At 53.4% G+C, this 20,172-nt stretch overlaps 2 protein-coding genes and 1 long non-coding RNA gene across 3 annotated transcripts in view; all 3 read right to left on the bottom strand.

The window, feature by feature from the left end:
* Positions 1-3: 3 nt before the first annotated feature.
* On the bottom strand, positions 4-8,419 carry LOC119713297 (uncharacterized). The gene is made up of 2 exons (XR_011804332.1): positions 1,737-8,419; positions 4-553 (listed from the first exon to the last, which is right to left on the bottom strand). It is a non-coding gene; the product is annotated as an uncharacterized lncRNA (long non-coding RNA).
* A 3,304-nt stretch (positions 8,420-11,723) lies between these two features.
* SUPT4H1 (SPT4 homolog, DSIF elongation factor subunit) lies at positions 11,724-14,583 on the bottom strand. Its single transcript, XM_027445937.3, has 5 exons — positions 14,420-14,583; positions 14,014-14,120; positions 13,868-13,923; positions 13,604-13,657; positions 11,724-12,145 (listed from the first exon to the last, which is right to left on the bottom strand). The coding sequence occupies exons 1-5, from the start codon at positions 14,486-14,488 to the stop codon at positions 12,078-12,080; spliced, it is 354 nt and encodes a 117-aa protein (XP_027301738.1). The 5' UTR covers positions 14,489-14,583; the 3' UTR covers positions 11,724-12,077.
* A 455-nt stretch (positions 14,584-15,038) lies between these two features.
* RNF43 (ring finger protein 43) overlaps positions 15,039-20,172 on the bottom strand; it is a 65,680-nt gene continuing 60,546 nt past the window's right edge. The window contains exon 9 of the mRNA XM_005015864.6: positions 15,039-18,188. Within this exon, the coding sequence (XP_005015921.2) occupies positions 18,145-18,188 (44 nt within the window). The 3' untranslated portion in view covers positions 15,039-18,144. The remainder of the gene's footprint in view (positions 18,189-20,172) is intronic.

The raw sequence follows: 20,172 nt of genomic DNA, 5'->3' as shown, positions 1-20,172 counted from the left end.
AAGTCAACACTGAAAGAGTTTTATTTATCAGCATCCTGCCATTGTGCAGCCATGCAAAGCTATTCGCCAGCCCCCCTGCCTCTCCCCACCCGCACATGGCCACCACCACCCAGTTCCCCACAGGACTTTGCCATCCATGACCTGAAGATGGGGCAGAAAAGCATGAATCGCAGGCTTTGCTACCTACCTGGCCCCTCAGCCCCATGTCCCAGGTGTGCTGGCCTGGTGGCAGCAGGGACGGTGGTGGTGCTGGCGCCAGCCTGTCCTTGGCTCCCCAGCCGTTCACAGCTGATGGCCGGCCCGCAGGTGGCTGGCAGTGCTCTCTTCTCCGTAGCCCACAGTACACTCATCCATAAAGTAGGAAACACTACACCCTGCAGTGCTGTTTAGTAGTGCTTTCTACTTTATGGGTGACTGCACTGTCTCTCAGTCGGTGTCGGCGATGCTCTCCTCCAGCGACGTGGCCTCCTCCGCCTGCACCCCGCGTGCCTGGCCGTGGGGATGCTTCTGTGTCAGCATGGCCGGGGGCACGAACGGCAGGGCTGGCTTTGCCCTGGGGACAGGGAGCTCCTGCTGGCATCACATCCTGCCCTGGGGAACCATGCCAGGCACAAGGGACATCCTCACCTCATCCCTGTGGGGGAAATCCTGCCTGGTACCCCTGAAACCTCACCCTGGGCACAAAGGGGCAGCCTCGCTTTACCAGCCACTGTACCTCCTACACCATCATTCCCCTTTAAGCCCTATCCTGAGCACAAGGGACTCTGCCACCTTGTCCCCAAGGGGGGTATCCCACCTCAAACCCCTTTCTGACCACAAAGAACGCCCTTGCCTTGTCCCCACTGGAGGGGATCTGACCTCAAACCCCATCATCCCCTCTCAAACCCCATCCTGGGCAAAGATAGCCTCTTTGCCTTATCCTCATAGGGAGACCCTCATCTCATCATCTGTCCTGTTCGCAAAGGTCCCCCTTGGACTCTTCCCAAACTGAGGTTGAGCTGCTCCCCTAGAGTTGTCTCCCTTGATAGGAAACACCCCACCTTAAACTCTGTTGTTGTCCTTCAAACCCCATACCTTGCCTTGATCTTAAGTTTGAGATCCCACCGTAAACTCCCTCATTGTCCCTTGAAGCCTATCGGTTTCACAGAGGAACCCTTTGCCTCATTCCCATGGGGGCACCCCACCTAAATGCCACTCAGGTCACAGAGGACTCTTTTTGCCTCAGTCCCATCATGGAGATCCCACAGCAAAGCCCATCTGAACCAAAGACCCCTTGCCTTGCCTTGTTCCCATGGTGGAGACACCATCTAAATTCCACTGTGGTCACAGAAGACTCCTTTACCTTGGCCTCATGGTGGAGACCCCATCCCCATTACAGGGACCACCCTTTAAAAGTCCCCATCTCATACTGCCATCCCTGTCACCGAGGTCCCCCTTGCCCTGTCTTATTGTGGGGATCCCACACTCTGTCCCCTCCAGAGAAGTCACCCTTTCCATGGGGCCACAGAAGTGCCATGGACCGGAGGCTTCCCAGGGACCTCCACCTCTCCCCTGCCTGCTACCCCTATGGAGACCCCCTCAGTGTCCCCGTTGCCCTTCAGGCCACATGGCAGGGGACACCAGGCAGCCCCTGTGGCCATGCAGAGCCATGCGCCCCACACTGACCTCAGCCCTGTGCCCCCCGGAATGTCTCTAGTGCCCCCCAGAATGGCTTCTGTGCCCAGCAGCAGCCTCACCTGCCCCACCAGCCTCTGCATCCTCTGCCTCCTGTCCAGCTGGAACTGAAATCTCCTTGGTGGCACTTCTGCTTCAGGCTCTTCCCATATCCTCCCGCCCACCACTGCAGCACCTCCTCCCTGGGGGGGACCCTCTTACCCATGGGGTGGCCCCCAGCACCCACTGTCCCCCTGGCAGCAGGTGGGGGCCATGGCCCCAGGACCTCTCCATGCCCCCACTGCTCCTCGAGCACCACGTGGGTGCCATGCCGCTGGCTGGGTCCCTCCGTACATTACCGGGTTGGGGCGCAGGTGGCCCATGCTGGGTGCTGGTGCTGCGGGTGGGTGCTCTACAGGGTGCTGGTGGCCAGGGAGCAATGGGCCCCTGCAGGGAGCGGGGCTTCTTTTAACCCCATCCTGCCCACGTGGCCCCGACCACAGGAAGAGCCGTAGCTGCCGAGGAGATAACGGTGCGCGGTCCCACCCAGCGCCACCCCACAGCCTGACCGCAGCCAGCCCAGCCGTGGGGCGAGGGGCGGCCGCTGCCGAGCGCCGGAAGCACCGGGGGCCGTTGCAGAGCAGCCGGTTACGCTCTCCTGGGCTTTGCTGTGCTGAGCAACAAACATGTTTGTGCAAAAAAAAAAAAAAAAGTCTGCTTGCACGGGATGACAGCAACCATGTCCCCCCCCACCCTGGTGCAGAGGCTGGGGACAGCTCCACGTGGCTCCACTGTGTCCCCTCACCCCATCTTTGCAGAGGGAGCATGACATTCCTGAAGACAGACATTATAGAAAGGTTGGTAGCCCTGGACGAGGTTCTGCAGGATTTTGGGTGCTGCAGTCTCCCAGCCTCATGGCAGGAGCGCAGCAGGAGACAATGTGGGTGCCAGCAGGCTGCAAGCTCCAGTCCTGCTCTTTAGAAAATGTGTTGCCCAAGAAACCTCCCTGTGCTTTTCCCCCATGCACTGTTCTGCAATACCAGACTTCCTCCAAGCCTGAGGAAGCCATAACGGCCAACAGGAACACGAGGCCCCCAAAAAGAAAATGAAAGCCAGCTATACAGGGAGGTCACACGCTTCTTGCAATGCTGGCTTGCAGGCTGGAGCTGTGCAGGGGCAGCCGTCACCGCCTGATGGCACCGGGACAGGAGCGAACTCCAGCAGCAGTTTTCCAGCCAAGGTCCCGTATCACAGAAGCCATCTCCAAGCCACGTGCAATTTCCTCACTAAGCTCTACAGCAAAGAGCTGTGTGTCTGGTGCAAGGGTTGTCTCCCAGCCTTGCTCTCCTTCCGCTGCCACTGAGAAGCACAGAGCAGAGGAAAGGAGCATGGCCAGGAGCAGTCTTTGCACCCACCACAGAGCTGGGGAAGGTCAGCCAGTGCTACATGAAGCTGTCCATTAAACTGGATTAAAAATTCTGAGCTAAATCCCCAAAACTGACTGTGAATGAGAGTGCATTGGTCCATGGGATGAGTTTCACATGGCTGTGCAAAATGTTCACTTTAGGACATTGCCATTCATTCTCTACATCGATAATCTGGGAGGAAATATAAAAAAACGTTACTAGCAAGGTTTGCAGAAGGCAGAGAAGGAGGAAAGTCAAAATCAACCGAGCCACTGTACAGTCAGCAGTTGTTTGAGTTTTGGCCTGCCTGAACATGTTTGGATCACAACAGGTAGAGGGGGTTTTGCTGTGAAACCCTTTCCAAACTGACGTTGAGCTGCTCCCCATAGAATCGTCTCTCTTTGTACATGCAGTTCAGCATTTGGTGGCTCAGGGCTGAGACCCCAGCGGCTGGCCTGGCACCAAGTCCCCGGCCCCTGAGTCACCCTCACATACTGCCTGTGGACTCTCACTGCTGTGGCTGGGCCTGGTGCTGCCCGGACCCACCGCCCTCTGCTTACACCCCACATGCAGAGACCTCTGCCCAGGGGTGCCCCACAGAGATCCCACATCTCCCCATTGCAATACATATCCCTGGGCTGAGGACATCTTGCTCATCAGACCCAAGGGAGAATCTCTGCCTTGCTGAGGCACGTGTCAAGCATCTCCTTGCTGGCAGCAAAAGCAACCACGTGTGTGGCTGTCCCCATGTTGGGCTGGGCTGGGCTGGCAACCTCCTGAGGTCTTCTCCTGCCTGAATTGTTCCATAACCCCTGGGGACATCCGAAATACTTGAATAACAATTTGGGTGGGGATAAGGTGTGATCAGGTCATTCCTGACCCAAAGACTCCCCCCCCCCCCCCCCCCAGCCGCCAAGAGTCAGCACCCCATCCTTGAGGTGACAAGCCAGGCCAAGGGTGCTGTGGGGTGGTCCCCAGTGTGATGGGGTGCTGTCACAGGGGGCAAAGCCACCACTGTGTGGTGAGGGGGGATGCTGCCAGCTGTCCCTCGGAGCCGGCCCGTTCTCTGATACCAAAGTAAAGGAGCATTTGTCCAAGCTGCTAGAGGCAGCTTTGTCCCCAGGGTGCTGCTGAGGGACTTTCCCCTGCGCTGCAGGGCTGAGGCCACACTTCTCGTGGCGTGCTTTGCTCTGGTGACAAACCTGCCCCTGCTGAGAACAGGGGGCTGGGCTGGGTGAAGACAGGCACTGAAGCTCTTGAAGAAGACCTTTTCTTGGAGGAAAGGTCCATTTAACGCTAAAGGTGTTGCAAGGCGAGAGGGAGTTCATTTCCTGAAGGAGGCAGCTGGGAGAGACCGTTCTCAAGCAAGATGTCAGGGGGAGAGTGAAGTACGTGTCTGGGAGCGACGTGCTGGGGGATGCTGGGGCCCAGGGAATGCAGCAGGGCAAGGAGCCGAGCCCCCAGAATGGGGCTCCTGGCTGCCTGTCGCCTGCCCCATGTGGATCCGGGTCCCAGGAGCCATTCCCCCACAGGGGGCCCACAGGCGCCTTCCCAGCAGGGAAGTAGGGGAGGAGACGCTTCCTCTTTCCCCGCCTGGTGCAGCAGAGTGTGTCTGGGAGAACATCATATTTTGGGTCTCCGAAGCTGTTTCCTCCTCCAGCAGCAGCCATCTGCTGCCTTCTCTGTTTCTCCAAAAGAAGGAAATCAGCAGATCTGGTTACTTGGGCTGAGATGAGGAGGTCTGAAAGTCTCCAGCTGATGATGAACTCACCACATCCCCTGGCCATTGGTTAATTTTACCGACCAGCAAACAAGGCTACGGGAGTTTCTAACCCAGGCCTTGCAGCCCAGTCACTGTTCCCTCTGCACTCCACACGCCCAGCCAAAATAGCTGCCAAAGGGCTGAGATCACAACAGACTTTCTGGGTTTGGTGTGGGGAGGCAAAAATGGCTGCATTTCCTCCTCATTGGACCTCAGGAGAGCACCCAGCCCCCAGCACTTCCAGGTCCTTCTCTGCATCCTTGGGTGCTCAGGGACCTGTCGTGGTCCCCAGGGTGTCAGCTGCTGCAGCCCCCAAGCTGTACCAATTCCTGCAGTGGCAGCAGGACCTGGCACCACTCCCCAGCTGTGCTCGTGCCTTGCCTTGTCTCAGGGTGCCCAGCTGTGGCTCAGACACCCACAGCATCCCCCTGCTCCCAGGTGCCACCCACTTTTTGTTCCTTCCTGAGCGTTGATGGTGCATGGATGCCACCAGCCACTGTCCCTGCTCCCTGCTGCTGTTGCTTTTCCAGTAACTCTCCCAGTATCTGTGAGCACAGGGGAGCGGGTGCCGGGGTTTGGGGGGCAGCAGTGCTGTCAGCTCCAGCGTGCAGGCAGGGGGAAGGGCCCTTGTCAGGCCACGCAGTCAGGGCGCTGCAAAAGCGCTGATATTTCTTATCGCGCCTTGCAGCAACTTCCCCTCCTCGCCTGCGGTTGCAGCGCTCGCTGCACGCAGGGGAAGTGGCGGCCAGGCTGCCTGCCTTCAGCTCTGTGCTATGTTTAAAGGAGCCGTACTGCTTGAGATCTATGTTGGAGGAATAGGAGGAAGAGGAAGGGGTGATCTCAACCAAATCCTCCTTGACCCCCCATCTAGGCCTTGGGTCCACAGCTTCAGTGACTTAGGCAAATGGGAGCATCTCTTGGCCACCATTCAGAAGTGCCTGCTAGACCCCGATGGAACCAAAGTGCCTCCCGCATGTCACACTGAAGCCTAATGACTACATTCCCTACACAAGCCACTGGCTTGCCTGTCAGAGCATGGAGCAGCAGCACAGAATGGAGAACTGGGAGCAGCACAAGGAGCAGCCCCCAAAAATCCTTGCTGGGACGGAGGCTCCCATGGCCCCTATCTTGGCAATGCTACCGGGGCCTTGCTGCACCAACAAGTCAAGGGTACCACTGCTAGCTCCTGGGAACTTTTTGGACAGGAAGAGCATTGACTGCCGCCCGCCTGTGGGGCACTCTTTTGTCCAGCATAGCCAGGACAAGGAAGAGCTGCAGCACCTCCACGCCCACTGGAGAGGGGCTGGGTTGGGGTGGGATCCATCCCCAGCTCAGCCCCAAGCCACCCCACAGCTGCCTGTGCTCTGTCCCTCTGCCTGTGCGCAAGGCAGGGGACAGGACCCAGGAGACAATGAGCCTCCATCCCCAGAGAAACCCGCACTAGCACCAGGGGGGACACCCCAAGCAACCCAACAGAGCCCAGAGGTGCTCTGCACCCCCAAACCCACACCCTGCCACTTCTGCAGCACCAGGTGCTGGGCACGATGCTGGTGTGGGCCACCAGCAGGGACTGGGTGCTGCTGGCCTGACCCCACGGCCCAGTAGCAAGCATGGGGCGGGCTGGGAGCGCGGCCGTTGGGAGTGAGTCAACCAGAAACTGCCGGGTGAAACAGGCCGCGAGCAGGAGGCAAATGAGAGCGCAAAGGGAAACCTCAAAAAGCTGAAGTGACGCGCTGGGGCGGGCGCGGAGGACACGGGGGTGAACGCGGTGCCTCACTTTGCCCATATATAGACAAATTGCAGCTCATCTGCACCAATGACAAGTGCGGGACCGTTGCGCTGGCGCCAGCGGGGCACAAAGTGCCCCGTCATTTTCCATGTCACCTGCCACAACCAGCCCGCAGGTGGGGGAAGGGGTGGCAGGCCAGGCCCCACTCCCCTTATGGGCCGTGGTGCTGCACGGGCCCCATCCCTGCAGGGCAACACCAGTTTCCCCCTTCTTTGCCTCTGTTCAAGGGTGGTACAACCACCCTGGGAGGCCCTGGGCACCTTTGGGTCTCTGTTGTGTCCCCAAGAGACAGAGAGCCTGCGTGGGGCTCAGGCACCCAGGACTGTGTGGGTGATGTGGAGACAGAGGCATCAGAGCCCATGGCCTGGCTGAGGGGCTGGACCGGGCAAGGGAAATATGGGGAATGGGTGCTGGGGCCTATGTGGGTGGTAGATGCCATCCACCTCCATGACCGCCTGAGATTGGTTATAGGCATATGAAACACCTGAGTCTCTCCGCTTGGAGGACACATGGCTGCGCACCCACCATCAGGACCAGTTGCAGGACTGGGGTTGCCACCAGGTTGCAGCAGGAGGTTCAAGAAACAGGGGATGGGATAGACATTGTCAGGCTCCAAAATCCCTCCTGTGACTTCATCTCTGTGGTCCTGCTTGCCCGTTTACCCTAAGGAAACATGCCCTCAGCACTCCCAGCAACCTCCACTATTGGGGAGACCTCTCTCTGCCCCATCAACCCTTGGCATCTCCCTTTCCTCTGACACAGAGCTGTGGAAGCAGAGTGGGGAGGTGGGAGGTCTGCCTGGAGAGGTTTGGGACCCTCCAGCAGCTTCTCTCATCCCTCTAGCCATGAAAACCCCAACCCTGTGGGCAGAGCAATGGATTCAGGTGTCTCCCATTAAGTACCTGACCACTATGTTGCAGATAGCACCAGGCATGTGAGCAGTGGCAGCCCAGGAGTGGCAACCCCTTCTTCATAAGTCCTTTGCAGGCCTGCTTCAGGAGCTGATGGCCCTCCAGCCTGCTTCTTCTCCATGAAGCTTCCTCCTTTCCTCTGTGTTTTGTGAGGGGCAAACACCCAGAGACCCTAATGTAAATCACAGCCCAACATTTCTGTCTGCCATGGCAGGGAATGCATCCCAGCTCCTTACTTGTTCACCTCCACCACTGGCATACCAGGAGGCTCTTTGGCTTTAGCACGTGGAAGCTGTGCCTCATTTCTGCCATGCTTCAAATGCTTTCTCATCCGCCCACACCACAGAAACCTGTGCACCCATCCTCTCGTGCCATGGTTACCGTAACACCCCCACACCTCCACCTCCACAGTCCCTCCAAACTGATGCTGCCAACATCCGCAGGTGAGCGTCCTCTGGTCCTCACCACATCAGACATGCTTGGGTGCCTCACTGGCTCCAACCAGCCCGCCCTGGCTGGGGGTGATGGGTGGGACAGTGCTGCATCCCCCAACCTCAGGCCTCCAAGTTAACAGCTCACAGCCTCAGCTTTGCTGCCCTCACTCCAGCATGCATCCCACAGGGTACCAGTTCAGGCCACCTTCCCCTGCACTGTTGTCCGGCTCTCTGCCACTCAGCAAGGAAAACAGCTTTGGCTTGGGGCTTTCGTATCTGTCTTGGCACCTACAGCCAAGGGTCCTGGCACCCTGTTCATTAACCTGTATGTGATCAGACTCCCAGCACCCCAGACACACAGGGACGGTTGAGTTCACAAGCTGGAGGGCACATCCAGAAAGTGACAGTGGGAGAGGGGGTAGTGCAAAGTGCGACTGATCCTGCCACGCTGTCCCTGTGCAACAACTCTGTCTCCTGGCCTTAACATGAGCAAAGAGGTGAGAAACAGGCTGCACGGTACATACAGAACATCTGTAGGAGCAAGGATGGGGGCAGAGGTGGGAGCTCCCACCCTGCCTTGCCCACAGCCCCTGCAGAGATAAAGTGAGCACAGCTGCCTGCAGCTCGTGACTCCTCTCATCTGCAGTCACTTGCCTGGGCCCAGCTCACCTACAAGACCCTTGACAAATGCACACCACACTGGTCCCAGGGCTCCCTGTGCCGCACATGAAGTCCTGTCCCTGTCCCTGCACGTGAAGCGGGGAGAGGGTCCCTCATAGGTGGGAGCAGTGTGGCTGGGCATTTCCCAGCACAGCCGGCAGCTGCCTTGTGTAGAGCCACCGTGTGCTCTGCGGTTTTGGAAAGTCACTTTTTTGGCCCAGAGGGAGAGCCAGGTATCGGTTCTCAAAACCCGCACGAAGAAATCCACTCACTCGTGCTTCCTGCCGGTGCTGCTGGGGCTGTGGGCGGCCCCTGGCCCCTGGCCCCTGCTGCCCTCCCCAGCCCCCGGCAGCTCCCAGGAAGTGCCCGAACACGGGCAGAGCAATGCCAGCCCTGCAGCCCGCAAGCCTGGCTGAGATATTTTGGCGTCATTTGCTGCAGGGGGAGGAGCCATCTTGAATTGACTCAGATCCACAGCTCTTGACGCTTTCTCTCCTGATTACAGCCCAGGCTGCCGCTGCACATTTTTCCTCTGATTTCTTCAGCGTGAGAGCTCCATGCCCTACTTTTCTCAGCAAATAAAGCTCTGCATCCATTTGCCTTTGCTGCTATAAAGCCCCGGCAGCTCTGAGGCTGGCGTCTAACTGAAATGCTCACTTCAGGCACTTTGCAGAGGTTCAACGCTCAGCTCAAACAGCCTGGGAGCAATGAATCATTTGGGCAGTGTGGGCTGGGAGATGCAGTGTGTGCGTGGGTGAGCGAGCAAGCTAGCAGGGAAGAGGCTCAGCTCACCAAGCCAGCCCAATTACAGGCACCAGGTTCTCAGAAGCACTGCAATGTGCTGCAGGCAGAGGAGGTGCAGCTCCTCTGGAAGACCACCAGCGTCCAGCCAGCTTGCTGCGCTGTTCTGTCTCTATTCCACTTGCACTGTAGCTCCTGCCAGACTTCACTCTGTATAATCGAGGGTGGCTGCACTTCCTAGCAAGAGGCGAGGTGTTTGTGTGGTTTACAAGCCTCCTCATCTTCCCCGAGAGGCACAGTGACAATGCATGCTGTTCCTTGGGAGTAATTTCCTAAGTGAAATCTCAGTCCTGGGCGGTGAGTTCCTGCAGCTTCCCATGGAGGGGGACGTGAAGCACAGTGCCCGCAGACCCACACCCGGAGCCCAGCTGAACAAAACTCTCACTGCCTGGGGCCCTGCACAGGAGATGCACTAGAAAATGGAGACGTGTCTCAGGTCTTTCTTGCTCAGGTTCATCTCTGGCAGCTTCACTCCGCACCCGTCACCAGGCTCCCGCCCTGCTCCACAAAGCCGTGCTGCCACCCTGTGGCACTCGAGCTGTGAGGCTTCAAGGGGTGGGCCGGGCCAGAACAGTTGTCCTCTGCTGGCCTCTCAGCCAGACCGTGCACAATATGCTTCCAGGCTGGCTACAGCCAAAAATCTCACTCCCCAGCTCCACCTGCCTCCAGATGGAGAAAGAACCATCCAGCCTGTCCTCCTGGACTCATTTTAAGCTGAACCTCATGAGCTCTCATCAACCTCATACAGCAGCTGGGATGGTGCTAACTGCAGCTTTCCTGAACCTTTCTTTCTGCATGGGACAAGTGTATCCCAGGGGGATCCCACTGCACCCTACGCCTCTCACTGCAAAGCTGGTCCAAAAACACCCTCCAGGGCCCAAAATCTCCATCTTGACACCCAGCGAAGTCATGCCCTGAGCCTGACAGGACACTTGTACCTCTCACCCTCAGGCCTGACCTTGGTGTTTCCAAGGTCCATCTCCAACCAGCCTCTGCAACCACGCAAGCCTGGAGAGCAATTTTTAAGTAACTTCGGTGATCTGGACATTCACCAAGGAGGTGTGAAAGCTGTGTTTGACTCCTCTGCCCCAGGACTTGAACGTGCTGCTCCATCTTTGCACGGTAAGGCTCTGTCCCCAGCCACAGGCATTTCTGCCACAAAGGACTCAGCTCCCCCCACCAAGGTGATCTGCACTAGGAGGTGTGCAATGGACCTGGGAGCAAGTCAGCAGAGACTGACTCCAGCATTGCGTCTGAAAGGACTGAAGAAAAATGTGGTTTAAAACATCTTTCTCAGCGGTCTTGGTTAATGCAGCAGCTCCACGCAACCTCCCTCTGCTCACAGCAGGCAGCATGGCTGCTCCGAAATTCTGTGGGAAGCTGTGCTTTGACCTGCAGTGTGAGTATGGGCCAGCTCTACAAACCAGAGCAGGACAAAAAGCACATTGCCTTAGTACTCCTGTTGACACTCCCCAACATCGATGCACTCCCTTTGCTGAAGCCACTTTCCTCCTAAATCAGTCATCTTTCAGGTTTTATCAGTTTTCCAGTATCTGTTTACAGAACACAAGAATCAGGCTTTTCAACTACAGGATTATTTCAAAGGAAAAAAAAAAAAAAAAAAAAAAAAAAAAACAGCTTATTTCACAGAGGTGCTGATCTAGGGCTCTGCTCTTGCACAAACCACCTTTGTGATTGGCAGCTGCTGCTGAACTGGAACAAAAACTAGGCAAGCGCCATCTCTCAGGAACAGAGACTATTCAAGCTGAAAGTCCCAACACACTGTGACATCAAGAACTTCACAAATGCTAGACTGGATGGGTGTTTTCACGCCTGCTTGTGGAAGCAACAACAACCCCTCCTCCTATAAGGCCTGGCACTGCCTCCCAGCCACACTAGCAATGGGTTCAGCAGGCTCTGGAGGCCACCAAGAGCAGATCCAAGGTCCTTCAAGTCTGCTTCCACATTCATTCTGCAGGACCCTGCAGGCCCAGGGCACTGTGACCTCTATATAACAACCTCCACGTGGAATACTCTACACCACCCTACCTATTCCATCCAGCCATGAGATGTATGGGACAAATTGCAAGTCTGCTCATTCCTAGTAATGGACACCCCAATTCAGCCACGTGCAGGATCCTCCTCTAGAGATGGGAATTGGGTCCATGCTATAAAAACAATGGTTGTTGTAGGCTCTGAACTGCACCACCACTGTGGCAGGCCCAGCACTGAGTACAAAACCCTTCCTCCTACATCTGCACTCAGTGGTGGGTGAAACTAGTGACTGAGAATACAAGATGGACTCAATTCTGACCAAGCACCATGTTTTATTGAAATATTTACAGATGTGTCCCAGCTCTCTTCTTACCCATGGTAATTATAAAATGTTTGTGCATCATCATTAAACACCTCTTTCCCAGTCTCTTTCAAGGATCTAACAGATTTTTATTGTCTTCGTCGTCAGACAGCAGTGTGACTGAGTCCATAGGTATTTCTTGCTGGCTCAGCAAGAAAAGCTGAGCCAGCAAGCTCCCTCTGAGTCCAGGTTCATTTTCCCACATACTACAACTAAAAGGTTTCAGAACAGCGCCCCACATGCCAGTTGCTCCTCCAAACAGCCCAGTGGAGCACCAGGAATCTTCCACACAGCACAAGAGCCCCTTAGGTTTTTATAGCTGTGTCTCGGGACTTGTAAGCCACACCACGGCTCTTCAGCTCTCGGACGATCCCTGCAGCAAGGAGACAAACACATTTCAGTATTCTCTAGGAGAAGCCCTAAAAAAATCTGATTGCTGTATCATGTAGCCTTCACTGCAGAGATTAAGAACTGAACAATCTTCTTCTCAGTTGCTTCTAACACTTTGTAAACTACACTGTTAATAGTGAAGTTCCCTCTTCTGATTTAAATGCCTAGACAGAGCTCCCAGACATCAACTCTCATTTTGCTTTGGGAAAGAACTGGGTAGACATTTTGTTTACATTATTTTCTACCTGCAGATGTCTGAATATTATGACCATACTGCATGGGCCAAACTCTTAATGTAATTCTTAAACCTCTCAGTCATTTCCGTGACTTGACTACATGTTCCACCTTCTCAGTAACCCTGTAAGAAATCACAGCAGAATAGCATCATGTGGTTCAGGATAGCTCTCATCAGCACCACACACCAGGGACAGACAAATGACAGCCTTCAAGGCCCTTGAGTGCAGTCTCTCAGTGGTTCCTGCATTCCCCAGTTCTCTCTCACCTCTGCCTGTGATATGAAGATGCCATACACTCTAACCAAGGCCAAAGAGCATCTCCTACACGTACCCTCTCCTTCTGCCCTGTGCTCCATGTTGTGCTCTGCCTGCAGCTGCATGGAGCACATGCCATCACTTGCTATGTTCCACTTGTTTCAGATGTGTCCAAAGCTGTGCCAGGAGGCCTCAAACCCCATGATGTTCCATCTCTCCCAACACAGACAGCGGAACTCAGGTCAGGGCTTAGGATTCCAGACAAAAGCGTGGCTTTTATACCAGAGATGTGAGATTGTAGTACTCCTAGGAAGGGGCTCAGGTTAGATGTCTGATCAAGGACTGTGGACAGGACAGGGCCTCTTGTCCAAATGGAAAGTATAATCTCTGCTTTATGAAGGTAAGGCCAACTCGCTGCATACTCCGTTTATAAATGAATAAAACCCATCATAGCTTAACAGTGCAGTATTTCAATGGAAGGGGTATCCGTCTCAAGATCATTTTCCAAACAGCACCCTTTTCTGCACAACTCATTTTCATGGACAAACCTTTGTGTTCCCCTGTAGCTGAACAGCTTGAAATGTGCCCACTTTCTGTAGTCACCCTTTAATCACAGTTTATCACTTTGATGCTGTCCAGTATCACAGGTTTTATTCAACAGCATTTTAATATCAACTTCTGGCAGACAGACTGCTGAATGACTCCAGGTAGAAAACCTGTCTACAGAACACCTGAACCCAGCCTCCCATTTAAAGTCTTTTTGCAGTCACCTGGCTAATCCTTTCTTCCACATGGTGTGTGCTGTGTTTGTAACACACCATATTTACTGAATCCCTAAATGCTGATTTTATCACATATGGCATAATACACTCAAGAGTGTAACTGGCTAATATACAATGCTTAGTACACAGAATAAGCCATCAGTGCCTTACACAAGCCGGCAGCATTACCTTGGGGAAGGCGGCCAGTCACAGACACTGCATATACACCCGGCTTGAAGTTACCTGGGGGAAAGAAAACACTGAGATGCTCTGCATGGCAACAGCCAGATGAGCAAAAGCCCCCACCAGCCTCAGCCTGCACAGATGCCCCCTCGTCTGGAATAGCAGCCAGAAACCCCTGCAGCAGCCCAAAGAACAGCTCCCACTGCCCCAGAGAGGGGTCTGCTGCAGAACAGTTTGCTCCTGTCCAACCCAGGAGGGAGAGACACTCACTGATGCGCTGCCACTTGGAGACCCAGCTGTCCTCCGGGCTCATCATCGCAATGATCCTGTGGGAGACAGGGGTGTGAGGGAATCTCCCAGCCAAAGTGCCATGGCACCGGGGCTGCCGAGCAGCCCCTGGTCACTGCCCCACTCACCCATCGAAAGAGGAGCTGGTGCAGTCGTAGACCATCTCGCGGTTGCCCTTCATCTGCAGGTAGGCATCGCAGTTGTCGCAGCCGTCGTACTCGAACTGGTCGATGGTCTGAGGGGGACTGAAGCGTCAGCTCAGGGACAGACCGGGGAAAGGAGGGGCTGCAGCCGGCCGGGGAGGGAGGGGAGAGCCGGGCAGCGCCGGCGGGAGCGAGGGGAGCCAGTGCCGGGGCCGAGACGGAGCCCCGGGCCCGGCGGAGCGCGAAGGAGGCCCGGGCAGGCGGAAGGAGGGCCGAGCGGGCGGGCCGGGCCTCGGCCGGCGGAGAGGGGCCCGGGCCGGGACAGGGAGGCCGAGGCGGGGCGGGGGGAGGCGCGGTCGGGGCCGGGGCGGGGGGCTCGGGCCGGGCGCACCTTGACGAGGGAGCAGAGGAGGCAGGCCCGGAGGTGCCGCAGGTCCTTGGGGACGGTCTCCAGCGCCATCCCGCCGCCGCCGCCGCCGCGCAAGCGCAGGACGGGGCCGGGCCGGGCCTGCCCGTGGCGGCTGCGCCCAGCCGCGGCCCCGCAGGAGGGCGGCAGAGCGCCGCCAGGGACGGGGAGAGGCGGCGGACAGCGCCGCACGCCGGGACCGAGAGGAGCGGGGAGGGCGGGCAGAGGCGAGACCGGGAGCCGCTGAGGGGCCGCGGCCTCGGGCCCGGCGGGAGCCGCCCGCAGCCCAGCGGCGGGGCCGGGCTGTCGGGGAGCCGAGGCCGGGCCGAAGGTCGCGGGAGCTTCGAGGTGAGGCCGGGGCCGGACGGAGCCGGAGGCCCACTGCGCCTGCTGCAGCCCCGGGGGACGAGGCCTCGCCCCGTGTCCTGACCTCGGCGGTGTTTGCAGCTCCCCGCGCTCGCTGGGCAGCGAGGCTTCACCTGGCCGGCTGCGGCGGCAGCCACGGGTTGTCTGAAACAACTCACTTGCGTGGCGTGGCGAAGAGGCGCTTGTTTCCAACACAAACCCGGCTTGGTGCAGAACAAAAACACACGAGCAGACATGATACGTGGATAAATATATTAGTAAATAAATATATTTCTGAGCACATCAGCATATTCACACATCTTTGTTTCTATCAGACATAAATACACAGTTCTGCATATATATAAAACCTATTCCGTTTTGGGTCATAATTTATTCTCAAGCCCTAAGAGCTAGGACAGACTCGGAAAAACAAAACTTATATTCACATTTCAAAAGGATCTGAACTTTAGAGAAGGAAGGAACAGAGGCTCTGTGCAGAAATGGAGGAGGTCCAGCCAGCCTAGGCACTCTGCCCACAGCAACCTAACTCGGTGGGGTTGAAGGTCCTGGGAAGAAAGGCATCCCCGAGGAAGGACCAATGGCTTGGTTGTGGATAGAGTGAGTTCAGGATGCTCTGGCTTCCATCAGTTTTCAGCTGGGTCTTTGGACTCAATGAAGGAAAATGAACTGTTTCATTGCAGTGATACTGAAGACATTTAGTGATGGAGCCTAAGGGTACTGACCACTCAAAAGTATCACTTAAGACGTGAGATGTGCAGGAACTGAGAGGAACCATTTCCCATTTTCTTAGATGATACTTCTTCTCTTGTAGGCAGCCAAGGATTGTAGTCCATTTACAGAAGAGGATTCAAAAAACACCTTCCTGTAGAATTCCTCCCTCTCTTCCCACCTGAGAACCCACCTAGATAGACCTGCACACTCTCACAGGAAGCCCCATGGAGAGGGCCTACCATCTGAGATGTCTGTTTTCTGGATGAAAAGTAGCAGCAGAATAAAAATCAGAAAATGAAAACACTTTCAAGTGGGCGTTGCCCTGCACAGCCCAGTAATACTGCAGTAGGGAGTGGAAAGGGTTTGCTAGTACTGACCACTTTCTCCAGTAATCTTGGGACTTGCTGCAGACTCAAGAGTTCTCCTTTTTTGAGGATAAAGAAGAAAAGAGAAAAAGTACTTTTAGACTGCCAACTAGACACTCATTCCTTTGAGGCAGTGAAATGCATCCCTGGAGGCTCTCAGCCTTCCTGACTCCTAAAGAAACCAGTGTGAGCACCCTGACTTCAAGACACCCCCCTCTTTAAAGTCACCTTGAGCCCTCTAGATGGCCAAGGATGTAGGGAGCTGGTTGAGAGGAGCCATGTGCCACATACACATAAAGTTGAACTGGGTGAATCTAGACCCTCTCCTGGCTTTATCATTATTATTATTATTTTCCCTCTAGTTTAAGACAGACTTTCCTGCAAGGGAGAAAACAAGAAGAGACTGAAAGGGTTAGAGTATAATTCTGCTGTTTGTTTTTTGTTTTGTTTTGTTTTTTTTTTTAATGTGAGAAATTCAGCTTTTCTCTAGACTCAGAGGTCCTGCAGTGGGTTGGTCACAGGAGACAAGAAAATGAACACCAGCAAAGGAATAAAGTTATGTTTAAAACAGTGTTATTGGTTGACTTTTAATAACATCATGTTAGTGACTGCCAGCTGGGACAAAGATGCCTTTTTCAAAGATTAAGGGCAGCAAGCCCCATAGAAACCTTAATTAGAAATGAAGGAAGGCAGAGGCATGATTAGTCTGAACTGGGACTGCCTAACCATTGCACTCCTGGCCTGGGGAAGAGGCTGCTGCTTCACAGGAAGATACAGAAAACTTATCACAGAGCAGATGGGGGGAATGTTTGTCCCTATAGCAGGTTTCAGAAGTTACCTTCAGCTCCCTTGCCAATGTTTTGTTAACTCTGAAAACTTGAGATAGTCTTGGTGCCCTACAAACGTGCACTCCACATGGGAATCTGGCTAATTCTTTGGCCTGAATGATCCTTTAAGGCAATGAACTCCACTGTCTCATTCCCTGCTGCAGGAAAACTGTTTATCTTTTGAATTTGCCAGACTTTATTTTACTTGTATGTCTCCAAATTATGAGGCATAGGAAACAAGAATTGGGAATATTCCAAAACCATACCACAAATGGGGTAAGAAGGGAGTAAGTCCAGAGCCTAGAAATTTCTCAGATTTTCTCCATCATCAAAATGCTAGAAAAGGGAAAAGGGTATTTTGAAAAACTCCTTTGCAAGATCATTTCAAGCATCTCACAGAAATACAAAGATAACGCTGGGTGATAGATGGGGCTCTGCTCTGCATTTCTTACAGATGCTTTTGCTGGGAATTTTTGCTGTGTCTTGGGGAAATGAGAGAGGAAGGAGAGAAGCAGGAGTCGAGTCATGTGAACTCAGGGACTTTCCATGACTTCTGTGATGGGGGCATCTCAAGTTTGAAGTATGCTCAAAAATGTAAGCTCTTAACAGGGCTGGCTACCACACCTATTTTGAGGATAGATGAAGAAGTTACAGGTTGAATGAGAGACTTGTTCACATTACCCAATGACAGGGTGGATTCTTTGCAATGGAGAAAACATGACCCAGCTCTTTCTCAGAAATGGCCATTGTCCCTGCATCTTCACCTCTACCACTGCTGGCAAAATGCAGCAGATGGCTGAGGGACAACAAAGTCATCAAAAGTGGTGAGAGATATTGGTTTCCAATGAAGTCAGAAGAAGCACCTTGCAGGGCAGACCTGAGTGCTGAGGTGGAGAACAGCTTGTTGCTGTCTGAGATAAAAGTGGAAAAGTTAAATGAAGAAGTCTGGCTTTGACCTAAGAGAGCAAATGAAGTCAAGAGCTAAGGGGCCACAGAAAGTAATTTCTGCAGCTTTTGGTCTTGAAGACTTGTTTATTTTTGAAGTGTTTAGCAAAACCTTCTGTGGCATCAACATGCCAAAATAGCAGCTTGCACTCACTCCGCGAGCTCTCCAGCTGGTGACTCCCAGAACCGGTCTCTGAGCAAGCTAGCCCATGCAGACAGATGCTGCTGGATGAAGACAGGCTGCTTGTGCCTTCTAAGGAGAAGACCTGAAGAACACAACTCTGCATTTGTGTGACCATTGCAACGTGGAAAACATGAGGAGACCACAAGCATCACATTGCTTATGTGCAGTCTGCATCACAGTGTGGGCCTTGCAGGTCAGGGCTGGTTATTATGCTTCCTGTGCAGAGACCAAGATGTGAGCTCCACTACGGCTGGTATGCTGAACATCTTTGTTCACTTCAGCTCTCCCGTAAGCAAATTAGCCAGTGTCTTATTAAACTGAGTGTTCATGGACATCCTGGACCTCCTCTTCAGATCCTGCATTCAGAAAAACAACAAAAAAAAAACAAAGTGTAAGCTACAGCAAGCTGAATGCTTCAGGACCTTGCACTGCTGGGACCTCAACTATTGCAATAGGGAGATTGGATTCTGCAGTGAAAGCCACAAAGTTTCTCTCAGTATTTTTGAGGGGCTTTTCTACCCCCTCTACAATCAGGTTATGTCAATGCACAATAAAACGTAAGGATAAGGCATCAAACTCATACTTGAATATTCAGAAAATACAGGCTAAGGATATGGCAAATCTCAGGATTCATATTCCTACTAGATATTTTCTTTTGAGGCTTTTTGATGTTTGCTCTTGAAGGAAAATCTATACAGCCTTTTTAAAAAATGATTAGCACCAAAACATAACACTGGTTCATATTCACACAGTGCCACGGCATCACACTCCAGGCACAGGGGACAACAACAAAAGAAACTCCAGACAACAGAAGGAGACTGTAAGAGAGGTGTGCACACAAGAATGGTATGGCACACGCATTTCATGGTGTTCAGAAGTTGCACAAATTGTTTCAGAGTCTCAAAAGAGCCAAACCCAATGACTTGTTGTTGGCCACTAATGCCAGTCCTCTGTGGCCAGCCAGCAAGGTCTGTAGTTCATGCTCCTCACCAGCTGCCCTCGCCTGGTGAATTACTGACAGGCAAGTGTTGAGTAGATTGCATTGTAACATTCAAGTAAGGGCTGCCTAGAAACTGTGCACCCTCAGTTACTGCTTCAAATAGTCTTTTTCTCTCTAATGTGGTGGAGTGTTGTGCATACACCATGTTCCCTTTCCCAGATGTCTCTCAAGCCTCTCACACAGGGTAAGCATAGCCCAGTAAATGCATACATGCATTATTTTTCACATTCCCTTTTCCTGAATGTTCCTGAGATCAAAGGGAACCAAATGCCCATATAGCTATTCACAGAGAGCAATTCAAAACATCTTTTCAAAACAGTCACAGCAAAGTCTTGTTCATTACAAATTGCAAGCTGTAGGAACAAAACCTCTGCAAATTAAATATATGGGAAGAAAACAACTAAAGGGGAATCTGCTTTGAAAATGTAGCTAATAGATGTGGGAAAATGAATGGACAGACACAGCATTATATATATATGTGTGTGTGTGCAGGTCATGGCTAAAGTACCAGAAGGCAGAGTTTGAGAGTATCTGGCACTTGTGATTTGTGTAACCAGTATGCTGAATAAGCTGTTGCCAGCTGCTTCTCATGTACACTGGCTTATGTGCAATGCAGAAGAGTCTGTACAGCTTTGATTGCCCTGTGATCATCAGAAGTCCTGAGCCTCAAAGAGGGTTATTAAAGTATTTTCTGAAAACTGTGTTTGTGTGTGTGAATGTCAATACAAACCAAAAGAAAAGTTAAAAAAAGTGTTGAATCTAGAGATAGGTGAGAGATCCGCAGCTGCTGGGCTGGCCGTGGAGAACCGCACAGAGCAATGGCCTGAAGGAGCACACCTTGCCAATACAACAGAAATCTTGTTCTTTGGGTATTAACTTGTAATGGTGGTCTTTCCCTGCCCCCTAATCCCTTTCGCCTTCTCTAGCAAAGATCAAAGACGTGACATGAAAGGGAATAGCTGAGAAGACAAGCAGGAGCTGGGGGAGAGAGGGAGGATGCTGACGGCATGCTGCAGGAGATGAGATTTCCCAGAGAGAGAAAGCAAGAGGTTTCATCCTGCGCAGGGAGTAATCCAGCTGTTCTGGGATGAGATCCTTGCATGCTGGGGTGGTGTAGGAAGCCATCTAGATGTAATTCATTGCTAGTTGTCTGACTTCTCTTAAAAAGAGCCTTTCAGTGCTGCTTGAGGATTGATTCTTCGTTTAAACTAGTCAGAGCTGTAAGTCCTTGGCATAGTCTCCCAGGCAAGAAAAGTGTAGATGTATCTTTATGCAAAACCCACCAAGAAAAGCTGTATAAACTCCAGGGTCATGCAAGCATCTTTGGGGCCATTGCAGGC

The sequence above is a fragment of the Anas platyrhynchos genome, chromosome 20 (genome assembly GCF_047663525.1).
Source record: "Anas platyrhynchos isolate ZD024472 breed Pekin duck chromosome 20, IASCAAS_PekinDuck_T2T, whole genome shotgun sequence".
In the NCBI taxonomy this organism is placed as follows: domain Eukaryota; kingdom Metazoa; phylum Chordata; class Aves; order Anseriformes; family Anatidae; genus Anas; species Anas platyrhynchos.
The sequence above is the reverse complement of the archived record's forward strand: the minus strand, read 5'-3'. Positions and strand labels throughout refer to the sequence as shown.